At 51.2% G+C, this 14363-nt stretch overlaps 1 protein-coding gene across 6 annotated transcripts in view; it reads right to left on the bottom strand.

The window, feature by feature from the left end:
* Positions 1–3649: 3649 nt before the first annotated feature.
* The window catches only part of ANXA6 (annexin A6), a 46930-nt gene continuing 36216 nt past the window's right edge, over positions 3650–14363 (bottom strand). For 4 of the 6 annotated variants that reach the window (XM_082726212.1, XM_082726210.1, XM_082726211.1 and 1 more), the window contains exons 21-25: positions 10662–10755; positions 9413–9508; positions 8027–8085; positions 6582–6704; positions 3650–4460 (exon numbers count right to left, since the gene is read on the bottom strand). In XM_082726212.1, coding sequence (XP_082582338.1) covers positions 4401–4460; positions 6582–6704; positions 8027–8085; positions 9413–9508; positions 10662–10755 — 432 coding nt within the window. In that variant the 3' untranslated portion in view covers positions 3650–4400. Of the gene's footprint in view, positions 4461–6581; positions 6705–8026; positions 8086–9412; positions 9509–10661; positions 10756–11520; positions 11539–14363 lie in introns of all 6 variants that reach the window. The other 2 variants (XM_082726208.1, XM_082726209.1) reach the window with 1 other exon arrangement.

Raw genomic sequence — 14363 nt, 5'->3', positions numbered from 1 at the left:
TTTCTTTTCTTTTCTCCATGTCAGCTTCTTCTGCCCTGGTTCATGTCCCCATCCCTCCATTTCTGGGAAACACTGCAAGCCTGTCTGATGGTCTCTCAGCCAGTTTCCTTCTCCACGCTGGCCGCAGAGACCTCTTTCTAAAGGATACCTCTACTCTCACTACCCCTGTCCCTGGCACCTTTGGGGGCTGGCCAGGGCCTGGAGGGTAAGGGCCACACTGTGTCTTCACACACTGGATATGCGATCCAAGACACCCAAGGCCACTTCCCATGGTCTCCACTTCCCACCTCTGGGCCTTTGCTCCTACTGTTGCCTGGGCCTGGAATTCCCTTTCATCTTAGATATCTTTTATTGTTGAAGACATCTCTCCTCATCTTTTGAGGTGCCTCTCACATGCCCCTTTTCTAAGGATCCTGTGTCCGTCCTTCTGTGGTTATCTGTGGCCTCTGCACGAGGTACTTCTTGCTCTGCCTTGGTTGTATTTTCTCTTCTTTTCTCCATTGAGCTCTTCAGGGGTAAGAAGCAGGCACAGTGCAGGGACTCATCAGAGGTTGTTGAAAGAGATTCCTCCTCCAAGTCCTCCTCTAGGAAATGGAATCCAGCCTATGTATTAATACCAAAGACCCAATACAGGGCCCTTATTATGTCCCAGATAGTGTGCTCAGAGGTATCCATGCATTGCCTTATTTAATCTTCACAAAATCTGGTGCAGTAGAAATTTTTGTGATTGCCACTCTACAGGTAAGGAAACCAAGGCATAGAAAGGCCAAGTGACTTAGCTACTTCTAAGTGGTTGACGGGGTTTCCAATCTAGCCGGCCTGCCTGCTTTCATAGATTAACTGCAGAGCAGAGGGCTCAGTTAGGAACTGCTTGCCTAACTCAGCTGTAAAGTGGGGAATTCTGCCTGGGGAAACCTGAGGTCTCCCAGGTCTGTTAGAAACACCGATTTGCTACTTTTGGGTTCTGAAATTCGAATTGGGCAACTTGACACTTCTCCCTCCCATTCTCAGCGAAGTTTGGCTTCCATTAATCAAGAGGAGGAGGACAATGGCATGTCTATAGTGAGCAGAGCAGGAATCAGGAGACCCAAGTGCCGTCCCCCAGCAATACCATGGTCACTGGGCCTTGATTTTCAAACTCGTGAAACAGGAGCGTTGGTTTGGATGAGCTCTCAGCCCACTTCCGGCTCAGTCCCTGGTGTGTCGCCTGTACCTTTGGCCAGTTTGCTTCACCGCTTGGTCCCTCAGTTTCCTCATTAGGAGAACAGGGGTGATCCCGAGCACTACCTCAAAGGAAGTCTGGGCTGCGGAGGAGAAGCTGCTCCTCCCTAGGTGACTGGTGGCTCCGCAAAGCGGGGGAACTCTTCATGGGGCTTCCAACAGCCAGCTGTCCTCACGCTGCTCTCCGACAGCTGAAGTGTGGCCCCAGCGGTGCCCGGAAACCCCCTCCCCGCCGGTCACTTGAGACAGTTCCTTGTGGCCCCAAAGACTGAGGTTGGAGCACCCTGGTTTAGGGGTTCTGAGAAGCGTTCCCTCGGAGGGGAAAATGCAGGCGTGGAGGCAGGAGGCGGAGCAAGGAGCTAGAGGCGGGGCGGGGGCGTGGCCGCGGGAGAGAGAGGCCAGGGTCCAGGGCGAGAGGAAGGTCAGTGCCAGAAAGTTGGGACCTGGCAGGACTGGGAGGCTCCACCTCGGTCCTCCGCTGAAGTGCCAAGTGCCCTGGGGCCAGTCGCTTCCTCTGTGGGAGTGACAGTTGTCTAGAAGTGGGAGAGGGAGGTGAGACTTTCCGAGGGCCCCTTCCACACCGAATACATCACCACCATCCTCCTTTTCTCCCGCTTTGAGACAGCAGTGGTTTGGGCTTCTGCTTTCTCTTTCCTTTTAGTTTTAATTTAGTTCCTGCCACTTGTGTCCTTTAAACTTTGGCCAGGGAAACGACCTCCGGTGTCCCTCAACACCGTACTTTGGAGAAGGCTGGGTGGGAGGGACACTCAGGTCAGCTCTTAGGGATCAGGACTCCACAGTTTTCCGTGTTGTAGCTTTAGCATCAGGCACGTGCCACGGAGGGGCCCAGGGGAGGCCTTCAGCAAGTAGAAGCTGCTCCAGTGAATGACTGAATGACGGAGGGAGGTGTTGGGTTTCGGATAGCGGTAATAGCGGACAGCAGCCACTCCCTCCTCTGCCACAGCTCCAAGGGAAAATGCGGTTTGTTCTGCAGGCACCTGGGTCTTAAGTGGGATCACTGCAACAGCCTCCCATCCGGCCACCCCTCCTTCACAGGTTTTTCTGAAGTGCTCTCAAGCACGAGGTTAGCCTTCCCTCCAAAGGACCTCTCCCCCACCAACCTTGTAAGAGAAAACGCTGATGGCCTCTGTCATTGGATGTAAACTCCCATTTCTAATCTCATCAGCCTTGCCCCCCCCAAACCCTGAGGGTCTCCCTCCTACAAGAGACCAGCCCCAGACTACAGCCCACTTACACTGAAAAGTAAGTGAAAGCTGCACGGTGAGGAATTAGAAGGGTCTCGTACATTATAAGCGCTCTGTGAGCTCTCCTCATTCCTGGTTTCTGGGGATTCTAGAAATTCCTGGTCTCTCTGCTTGTGTGTTCCCCTTCGCCTCAGGGAGCCTCCTGCTTCTCCAGAGCTTTTTTTTTCTCCTTTAGCACACATTTTTAAGGCACTTTTCTGTTTGTCTTTGGATGCCTCTGTGATCTGCTGCTGAGTTCTTGACAAGAGAGCTCAGAAAACCTCGGGGTCCACTCATCATCTCCTACAGTGAGGCCTGCGTCTGAGCTGGTGGTGCTGACAGCCGACCCCAGGCAGGGCCCGCCCCTGCTGAGTGCTCACAGGTGTCACCTCATTTCCTCCTCAAAGGCTCACAGTTGGTTAGCAGCAAAGGTCTGACTCCACAGCTCTTAATTGCTTGTTAATTTATCTTTTGGTAACAGTTGTGTGAAGTTGGGCAAATCCCCCCAAAAAGCTATCAGCGGACCCTCCTATTGCTTGGGTTCACAGCCAGGTGGAGGGAAGGAAGTGGAGGGACAGTCTTGCTTTCAGCATCATTATGGCAGAGATGAAGATGGGGCTCTTTACAACTGGGGGGGCCATCCGCTCACTAGAGATGCCCGGTGAGGGCAGTGGCTGGCCCAAACCCTGTGATCCCTGCACATCTACTGTAGCAAACAGGCTCTGAACTGCCAAAATAGGTCAGGCCAGTCGGGACAGGGAGCAGGGCCCTCACGGCACTTGAGGGACCGCTTCACGCCCAAGTCTCAGAGCAGAAACACAGCTCTTGGGAGGGAGACAGAGAAGTTGCAGCTGAGCCTGCTGCTTATCAGTGATCTGCACAAAGTAGAAACTTTCCACAGGCCTCCCCAGATCACGATTGCATCTGGTGCCCTTGAACAGCTCTAAGGAGGAAGTCTGGGTTTGGCTGTAATGGATGAAGAACGCACAGAGCCACGTGCAGGCAGCAGAGGGAGGAGAGGGGAGCCGAGAGCTGGAGGGGGGTGGGGCCGGCCTGCCCAGGCGGGATGTTGGTCACTCTCACCTGGGATTCCCAGGCAAGAGGATGAGGTTAGGACTTACTCCTGGGCAGGTGCCTACCTCAGGCTGCAGGGCTAGGACAAAAACACAGATCCCCAAATGAAATGTGTTTATGTGTCTATAGGTCTATTTTTATTTAAAGAGGCCAGTGGAAAGGGAATGATTTGGGGGCACATCCTACAATGTCAATGTTAGAAGAGAAAGTCAACATTCTTTTGTCCAACTCTCTCATTTTGTAGATAAGAAAGTAGAGACTCGGGGAGGGAAAGAAATTGGCCAGAAGCTAGAAAGCACATGTGTGGTGACACAAATTTGAAGGTATCCAGATGCCTGGTTCTGTCTTTCACACAAAAACCTGAATGAGGGTGGGTGGTGAAACAGTGGGAGGTCTGGCAATTGGCAGGAAGACATGGACTGTCTGTCCCCTCCCCTGGAACACTCAGCTGGCACTGGCCACCATACCCCACGGCTCAAAGCACACACTCCACTCATTTCACAGGCAGAGGCTCAGTATGTTTTTGGATTTGACAAAGCCCAAACCAGGGCAGTGGCCGCAGCGAGGGACGGAAGCCAGGAAAGGCAGAGGAGGAAGACGGGGAGTGGAGATGAACGGGATTTGTGGCTACGGATCTTCAGCTGCTCACACGGGAGCAGGAGTGACCGTGCTGGGCCTTCAGTGGCCCGTGGGAATGGGAACCTTCCCTAAACCCCGGCTGAAGATAAGAGCCCACTCATGACCCCCTCCCCCCACCCCTGTCCCTTCCTTCATCCCGGGAGCTGGAGCAATCAGGCTTGGTCATGGCGGCTGGTGCTGCTGACTGTTTCTCGGCAGAGGTGCTGGCCAAAGCCGGTGGCTCTAGTCCTCGCCCCCACAGACAGCGAGCAAGGCCTTCAGGAAGTCTCCAGAGGTGTCACCCTGGCAGGAGCAGAGGAAAAGCAGTGAGAGAAAGCAGTCCTGATGGCCTCAACGCCCCTTCCTCCCAGTGGCTATCAGCTTAATGTCTCCCGAACACATAAATATGACTACATCCCTTCTACGGGTCCTCGCTACCCTCAGGAAAAGGTCCAAGCTCTCAGCTTGGCTTCAAGGCCTTTTGTGGGCTGGCTTCACCTCCCCCCTCCCTTGTGGGGGCACCCTGGTTCATTTTCCTACGTTAATATCTATCATTCCTCTGACCAGCCGGCCCTCTGCACCACCCCCAAATCCTGCCTGCCCTTGGATGCCCCCTCCTCTATGAAGTGTTCCTGCCCTTGATTCTTGCTTTCCTCCTCCCACATCCATTGACACATGTGAACGAGACATCTCATTTGAACCAACACTATGGAGCCCTTACTGAACACCAGGTCCTTGCAGGAATTTACAGGAACATCGTTGCGTTTAGGATGCATCATAATGTCAGGCCTACAGCAGAGTGCTGGGAGCCCAGACTCTCCCTCCTGTTATTGTCTCCTGTCATTTTTATGATACATGTTGTTTTTCTTTTCTTTTATAATTTTTTATTTCAAAAATCACTATTATAAACAAGGTAAGTTAAAGGAAAGATTTCACAATAAAAAACTTCCCACCCCTGACACCTTTTTCCCCAAATCAAGAGAGAGGCACGGTGACTGGTGTCTGGCTTTCTAGCAACAGTCTGTGCATGTGCTAACAAGTATAGGTACAGAATGTCCCTTTTCTACACACATGGACACACAGCATTCATACCCTTCTGACTTAGAGAAGATCCCAAATCAGCAGATGGAGCTGCTCATGCTTTTTCATGGTTGTATTATATCCTATCTTATGGAATTACCACACCTTCTCTAACCAATTCTATCTGGAAGGCTTCTAGTCTTTTGTTCCTGTGAACAATGCTGGCATAAACACTCTCCTCCACATCGTTGGGAACACGTGTAGGATCAATTCCCACACGAAAATCACCAAGTTCAAAGCGTATGTGTTTAAAATTCTGAAAACTGCCCAACTACCCTTCAAAAATGTGCTAGCAGTGTATACCCCCACCAAGTCTGGGTGAAGCTGCTATAACATTTCCCACAGGCTGTCAGCCAAGGCCAGTATCAAACTTTTAAGATCTTGGCCAACATCGAAGACAAAAAAAAAAAAAAGGCTGTGTAAGTGAGAGAAGTCAGATACCAAAGATCACATACCACGTGACTCTATTTCTATGAAATACCCAGAAAAGGCAAATCTATAGAGATAGAAAGTCACCTGATGGGTGCCTACAGCAGGGGTGGAAATAAGTAAGCGGGTATAAGGGGTGTGATATCTGGAAATGTTTCAGAACTGCATTGTGGAGATGATGCATGACTCCTTCAATTTCCTAAAAAATATTAAATGCACCTTAACTAAAATAAGTGCACTCTATGGTATATAAGTTATGTGTCAATAAAGTCATCTTTATTTTTTTAAGATTTTTTTTCATTTTAGGGGTGCCTGGGTGGCTCAGTCATTAAGCATCGGCCTTCAGCTCAGGTCATGATCCCCAGGGTCCTGGGAGCCCCGCATTGGACTGCCTACTTAGTGGGGTGCCTGCTTCTCCCTCTTCCACTCCCCCTGCTTGTGTTCCCCCTCACTCTGTCAAATAAATAAATAAATAAATCTTAAAAAAAAAAAAAAAAAAAAAAACCAAAAACGATTTTTTTCATTTGTGTGAGAGAGAGAAAGAGTGTACACAAACAGAAAGAGCAGCAGGCAGAAGGAGAAGCAGGCTCCCCACCAAGCAGGGAGCCTGATGTGGGACTCCATCCCAGGACCCTGGGATCATGACCTGAGCTGAAGGCAGACGCTTAACCGACGGCACCACCCAGGCATCCCAACAAAGTTGTCTTTAGAAAGCAGCCCCCCATTATAACCCTTTGAGCCACCTGGAATTTATTTTTGTATACACAGTGAAGTAGGTCTTTCATGAATCAGTAATCTCTGCTGTCAGAGAGAACTCAGAAAAAGACTGGGAATAGGAGGGATTTGTAATCCCACGCTCAGGAATGTGATGCTCCTCCCGCCCTCCCCTACCGATGTCCAGCCCCTCCCCCTTACTTCAATGGCTTGGTGGAGAGACTTGTCGTATTTCTCAATGAACTCCCGTCGGATGTTGAGCAGGTCGATCTCACTCCGGGAGATCATGATCCTGGTGAGGGTCTTCTCATCTGTGCCAGCACCCTGGTGGGACCAGGGGAGAGGGAGACAGAGGGCAGGAGGGGAAACAGGGTCGGGTTAGGCAAGAACTCCTAGGTGTCCTTCTGCTTCCCTTCCTTTTCCCTCCCAAACCCTGTGAGGCATTCTGCCTCAGTCTTCTGCAAGTAGTGCTGACCCAGACTCCCCCAGGGACTGGCTAGACTGGCAAAAACAAGCTGTTAGAGTAGAATGGCGTGCCCCCCAAATTCACATCCAATTGGAACCTTACGACGGGGCCTAATTTGGAAATAGGGTCTTCACACATGTAATGAGTTGAGGGCATACTGGATTAGGGTGAGCCCCAAATTCAACAACTCGTGTCCTTGTAAGAAGGGGACACATGGGTACACACACAGAGAAGGCTGAGTGAGGATAAAGGTAAAGCCTGATGGACGTGCCCACAAGCCAGGAAACACCAGGATTCCTGGCAACCACCAGGAGCTAGGAGAGACCCATGGGAGTTTACCCCTCAGAGCCTCCAGGAGGAACCTAATGCCTTCAATTTTGATGTCTGGCCTCTTGAACCATGAGAAAATAACTCAGTCTGTGGTAATTTGATAAAGCAGTTAAAGGGAAACGAAGAGGGGGCCCACGGATCAGGCGCAGGACATGGAATGTGTGGGCAGTCAGGACCCACTTCAGCCCTGAGGGAGCTCCAGGACACCAGCTTGGTGGGTGCTCAATACATGGCCATCATGTCTGAGGCTGTAGGTGGAGGAGGGTTTCAGGCCACCGAACAGCCTGCCCAGATTCTGTTAGCAGCTGAGATACCCCTCGCTGGGCTGAGAAGGTAGCCACAGCAGCCTGGGTTTTCAGGAAGCCAGGGCTAGTCCCAGCACCCAGCACTGGCTGCCTCTGTAATTAATCATCGGTCACAGGAGACACTGTCACCTGCTTGACTGTGCGCTCCATGAGGGCAGAGACTGGGTCTGACTCAGCCCAGTGTCCCCGGAGTGAGTTTCTCAGCCTGGGCCTTTGGGGCCAGGTCGCTCTTTGCTGGGGGACCCATCCTGTACATCGTAGCATGTTTAATAGCATCCCCCACCCTCCGCTCTCGTCCCACCAAATGTCAGCAGTGACACTCTCCAAGTGGTGGTGACCAAAATGCATCTGAACATGGCCAAAGGTTCCCCAGGGGACAAAATCACTATCCTAGAGTCAGACATGGGGCAGATGCTGCTAAGCATCAAGGGGGCAGAAACAGTGGCCAGAAGTCCTGGCTGGGGCTGGGGGGACCGCACACAGCTGTGTTTGTGGGTGGGCAGAAGGACCTGAAGGGAAGGGAACAAACAAGCAAGTTTGTTTACCTTCATGGACTTGTAAAGTTTGTCAGCAAAGAAGAGAGGCTTGTTCTTGACACTTTGGACTGGTAGGACGAGAGAAATGCAGGGAACTTGGTCAGAGGCGGTGTGCCTAGACCATGGGCTGAGCTGGCCTCTCCCACCCCCTCTCCCTCCAGCCTGGGACTGGGAAGGTCACGGCCAGTCCCAGGGTCTTACCCAAGGCCTGATACCTTTACTCCCCCTTCCCGATTCCTCCTCCTCTGGCCCATCCCTCAGCTTGGCTCTCACTGGCTTACAACTCCCTTCTTGCTACAGGGCTTGCAGCTAACAGAGATCAGTCAGGACTCAAAGGGAAGAAACCCAAGGCACAGGGCCTCAAACTTCAAAGGGCCTGAGACTCACTGGAGAACCTGTTGAAAACTTGGGTTTTAGGTGCCACCCCCCAGATTCAGACCCCAGAAATATTTTGAGCACTGGCTCGCAAAGCGTGGTTCCTGGATGGCTCTAGCAGCAGCATCTGGGAACTTGGTAGAAATGCAAACTCGAATGGCCCATACCAGATGCGCTCAGACTGCAACTCTGAAGGGAGGTGACCAACCTGTCCCACTCCGCCAGGGATGCTCCTGGTTTTAGTACAAACCAGCATGGTTGGGTCTGCCTACTCTGGGGCAGCCTCATGTTGGAGAGCAACTGATGGACAGGAAGACCAGGCCTGCGGATGACTGTCTGTTGGTGTGATTTAAAACACTGTTCCCACCCCGGGGCTGTGTTCCTCCAGAGCCTGCCCACTCCAGCTTGCACTGGCAGCCCTGCGCCCCATGCACCACCCCCACCCCCCACATAACGCTGCCTGGCTGTACCAGTCCCAGCCCCTTCCCAAGGCCTGGGGGGCTCTAGCCCTCTGCAGCTGCTGGATTTCAAGGCTCCAGTGCCTACACAGGGGTGTCTCAGGAAGCTTAAGGAACAGGAGTCAGATACCAGTATCTGAAATCCAGAATGACTCTGGATATAAAAGTGTGTCTGTGAGGACACAGTCACCTGGGGTGTGTCATGTACTGGCTCAGGAAGCCACACACCAACCTTCCTAACTCTCCAGGTATGGTATGCACATGTGTGTGTGTGTAAGTGCACATGCATGCGTGGGTGTGCACACCCTGGTCCTGCAGAACACAGGGTCTCTCCCTGCCCTCCCCATGACCTCCCCTGGGAGAGCCTGTTCCATCATCCTGCCCTGCAGCCTGGAACAAGTCTTCACACTAACACCCCCTACCACATGCTGACAGGACCCCCACAATGCTGGGGTTTACTCTCCAGTAAGAGGAGCTCTGGAAGCCGCCAAGGCCACCTGTCCAGGGAATCTGGCCAAGTTCCCAGCACCCCCAGCCCTTTCCCGGGACATCCATCAGTTACCGATGGCCACAAACACGTCCCTGACGTCCCCGGACATCTCTTTCTTGATGATGTGCTCCACGTCATAGTTGGTCATCTTGACAAACTCCTGGAAGACTGGCCCCAAGAGAAGCCCCACAGGTGGGGGGTGAGCTTCAATTCAGAGGGTTGGGGGAGATCACCCTTGCCCCGCCCACCCAGCTCCCCTCCCAGGCCATGTCCCAGGGAAGGGGAAAGGGACAGCAGGTGCGGCTGCAGCCCAGGCCCAAGTGCGCTGGGCACGATCGGGTTGGGAGGGAAATTCTGACCTCGAGGCTGCCTTGGGCTCAGAGCCAAATCTGTGTCAAATCAGACGCTGTTCTAGGAACGGACGAGTTCTAGGAATGTGGGCTGGGGTAGCAAAAGGAGCTGGGGTCCTGGTAAAGGCTCTGCCTCCCACTGAATGGCCTTGGGAGAACCCCTACCCCCTTCTGGGCCTCCCCTTCCTCCTGTGTCAAGCTGGGATCGAGATTAATGTAAGTAATCATAATGAAAACACGGAGGAAGTCAACCACCTGCCAGGCATTATGCTAAGTGCTTTTCATGCATTATATTTTCTGTATCTTTATTAGGAATCATGTGAGGTAGAACTAAAATCCTAATTGGCAGATAAGGGAGTGAGGGCCCAGATATTCACTAACTTGTCCAAGGTCACACAGCTGATAAGGGGGAGATTCAAATCAAGGCAATTGGGCTCCCAAGTCCATTCTTCCAGCCACTATGCTAATGTACCTTATGTATTTTACTGAAAAGTGCCAGGCAAATCCATATTAAGCCATAAATGTCCTAGTGGCCAGGGCATTTCATGAACTAATGTCAGGTGCGCCCTGTGCATGTGGCCGCCTGGGGCCCCGAGACATGTGGCTGGTCCTGGTGCCATCAGCACGCCTTGTGGCCTTATTCCTGGGAGACATTGCCAGAGGGTCATGACCCTGAACCTCTGGAGGCAGCCACCACAGTCTACTGGAGTGGCCTTGGGGTTGACAGGCACCAGCCATTCTGTATCCCAGGCATCCCACCTGCTTCCCTAAGGAGGTAATGGGTGCTGGCCCGAGGCTGAGGGTCAGGAGCAGAGCCAGGGCCAGACTCCCTACCAGCCACAACATTCCGGTGCTGGGTAAGGAATGGGTGTGTGGACACCTGGTTCTTCTCGCCACAGAGAGCGGAGAGGCTCCCATCAGATTTGGGGGCCTTCCTGCAGCATCGGGAAGGGGAGGGGTTGAGGCCTCACCTCTCCGGAGGTGCGGATAGCTCCGCGTGCACAGGATCGTCATGAAACGGGTCTCCAGGGAAGTCTTGTCTCCGCTGGGTCTGTCTGCTATTTCCTGCGGATCCCAGGTTGGGAGAAGACACCAGAAAGCCTTGGTTATTATTCACTTTCATGTCTTTGCCTGGGGTGAGGATGGTCAGAAACTGGGTCATCCCAACTAAGGAGGCTGACATTGGCCCCTTCCTCCCTAACCCTCCATCCCCTTGTCCAGTTCTCAGGAGCCTTCTGGACTGACACGGGGGTGCTCTGCACCGGGTACTTCTGCTTTGGCCTCAGGGCCTTAAGACTGGGGCCCAAGGGAGCGCAAACAAGCACTGGGCATGGGGACGCAGAGTCCTTCTGTTCTCAAGCCCTCCAGAAAGGCCCTCTGGGGAAGTGGGTTTGTTCATTGCAAGGAAAATGGCCTAGCCAAGTGTTTCCCTAAGAGTCTAGATGGGCAAACATATAACACGCTGCATATATATGTTTCCACGAGGACCTTCCAGCCATCCACTAGTCCCGTTCATATCGACATTAAATTTTAATTGACATTAAAATAATTCATTTCAGATTAAAAAGGATACATTTAAAGAAAAATACTCAAAAGCTGGTGGTATATAGCACAAATCATGTGGGAGGTAAGTGGCTAAAATTTGGGAAACACTTGCCTGGCCCATTTTTTACCCAGTGGGGCTCTTAAGAGGCTGTGAAAGGGAGAGAGAGAACCTACGGGCAGGTCCCCAACCACTGCCTGACTGGCCGCTCAGCCCACCCAGAGACACAGCCACTCAGCCCTCACTCAAGAAGCCACGAACATCCCCGTGAAGAACAGGTCACTCACCAAGATCTCAGCAGCCACCTGAGAGCAGGGAGGAGAGAGAGGAGGGAGAGAGGGAAGGCTGAGTCAGAGGAGGCCGGGAGAGGTGGCTCTGGGGCCCTGGGGACGGGGGGGGGGGTGGGCAGGGAAGAGGGAAAACACCTTTCCTTGATCTTTGGGCTGGAGTCCCAAATGGGGACAGGCCTGGGAATTAATTTTAAAGTGTTTGCCTGAGGGGCTGGGGAGGATACAGAATAGGGCACTCTAACTGTCACTCCCGGCCACCGAGGGTGACTCCAGCCCTCAGCCTGCTTGTCTCCGCAGAGCGGCCCAGAAGTGAGAAGAGAAGCCCTGAATCCCCCACATCCTTTACCACCAGGGGTCTGAGACCCATCATTTTACCCCCTCGTGTTACAGTCAGGAGAGACAGGGAAGCTGAGGCTGGGAGGGCAGGAGACTGGTGCGGGGCACAGCCAAAACCAGGTGGGGGAAATGCCAGCGGTCCAGTCATCTCACAAGGGTGACTTGGTCACTGCGTTATGCTGAGTCCTTAGAACATGACGCTGTTAGGCAAGCAGTAGTGCCTTGGAGTGTCTGGGGAAAAAAATACAGCACCCCCTGGGGGCCCCAGACTGGGTTTTGCTCTTGCCTGTCTCCCTGAAACTCTGCTGAGCCCTTGATTCTATTGGGCAGACCCCAACCATCCTCCTTATAAACTTCACAATAGCCTTACACTTTAGAAAGCTCTTCTCATTATATATGTTGGCAACGACTTTCAAAATTTTAAATGCACATGACATCTGATCAAGCAATGACATCACTAGGAATGTGCCTTTACTGACACACGGGCCAAAGCCTTTCAAGATAGCAGGAAAGGGTGTTCACCGCAGCATTCTTTGTAATAGAGGAAAAACTGGAAACTACCAATAGATGATTTGTTAAACAAACTATGGTTATCCAATAATGGAAATCCACAAAGCTATTCAAAAGAATGAGTCTACAGTACTGAGAAGGAGAGTTTCCCCTTAAATTAAGCCAAACAAAAGCAGAGCACATTGTTTGCAACAGTGTTTCTTTTATCTGGATAAGAAAAGGTAAAGGCACCCTCACTCTTACATATTTGCTGGGAAGTCATGCTATAGGCATGGTCAAAGGTGGTTACCTTTGAGGAGAAGGACTGGGAAAGCTTTTGCATTTGATTTTTCCTGAAATTCTATGTTTCCATTTTCTCAACAAGCAAATGTGTCCTTTCGATGTTTTATTTTAATGTTCAATAGAAGTTATCGGGGCCATGGGGATCACGGGATTCTTCTGGACTTTTTTCATCCCTTTCTGTATTAAAAACCTAGCTGAAACTTGAGGACGTTATGGTCTGTGAAATAAGCCAGTGATAAATGGGTAGATACTGCAGGACTGCAATTACACACGGTCCCTATAGTCAGATTCAGAGAGACAAGGTAGAAGCGGTTGGTTGTTGTCAGGGGCTGGGGGAAGGGGAGGGGCAGTTACTGTTTAATGAGGACACAGTTTTAGTTTTACAAGAGAAAACGAGTTGTGGAGACGGATGGTGGTGATGGTTGCATAGCAAGGGGGACATGCACTACAGTCACTAAACTGTACACTTGAAAATGGTGGAGATGGCACATTTTACGATGTGTCATGCCTTATTATGTGTTATGTGCATTTTACCACCATTTATAAAAAGTGATGCTAAAAAATACCTGTTTTTTGTTTGTTCGTTTTTTAAAGAGAGGGAGATATGTTATTTTTCTATTTTTATTTTTTTTAAAGATTATTTATTTGACAGATCACAAGTAGGCAGAGAGGCAGGCAGAGAGAGAGGAGGAAGCAGGCTCCCTGCTGAGCAGAGAGCCCGATGCGGGGCTCGATCCCAGGACCCTGGGATCATGATCTAGCCAAAGGCAGAGGCCTTAACCCACTGAGCCACCCAGGCGCCCCGAGGGAGATATTTTAAAAATCAAACAAAAGGGGGCACTTGAGTGGCTGAGTTGGTGAAGTGTCTGACTCCTGATTTCGGCTCAGGTCATGATCTCAGGGTCATGAGATGGAGCCCTGCGTAGGGTTCTACACTGGGCATGGAGCCAGCTTAAGATTCTCTCTCTCTGCCCCTCCCCACCTTCTCTCTCTCGCTCTCTAAAAAAAAAAAAAAAAGGCAAATAAATAGGAATCTAAAGTGCCATCCATCATTTCTTTGGGTCAGAGGACCCCAGACATATTTGTTTTGTCAGAGCATCTGTAATGATATGTGCAATATGATAAACGCAGTAGGCTATTAAAACAATTTTTAAGGGGCGCCTGGGTGGCTCAGTGGGTTAAGGCCTCTGCCTTTGGCTAGATCATGATCCCAGGGTCCTGGGATCGAGCCCCACATCGGGCTCTCTGCTCAGCAGGGAGCCTGCTTCCTCCTCTCTCTCTGCCTGCCTCTTTGTCTACTTGTGATCTCTGTCTGTCAAATAAATAAATAAATAAATAAACAAACAAAACAAAACAAAACAATTTTTCAAATAACACAAAGGCTTTTCCCTATTAGCCTAGCTAATAGGCTACAAAAAGTAACCTGGGAAGTTCCTCCAAAATCTAAACACAGAGTTATCCTATGACCCGGCAATTCCACTTCTATCTACCCGAGAGACATGAAAATATACGTACACGCAGAACATGGACACGCGTGTTGACAGCAAGCAGCGCTGTTCTTGAGAAGTAGTCCAATGTCAAGTAGCTGATGCATGGACAAAAAAAAGGTGATGCGGCCATGCAATGAGGTATTATTTGGCAGCGGGAAGGGATGAAGTACCGATATAGGCTAAATACGAATGTTGGACACACTAAGGGAAGGAAACCAGTCA

This window comes from Mustela nivalis, assembly GCF_964662115.1.
Source record: "Mustela nivalis genome assembly, chromosome: 3".
Taxonomy (NCBI): Eukaryota; Metazoa; Chordata; class Mammalia; order Carnivora; family Mustelidae; genus Mustela; species Mustela nivalis.
This window is presented reverse-complemented; position numbering and strand designations above follow the sequence as displayed.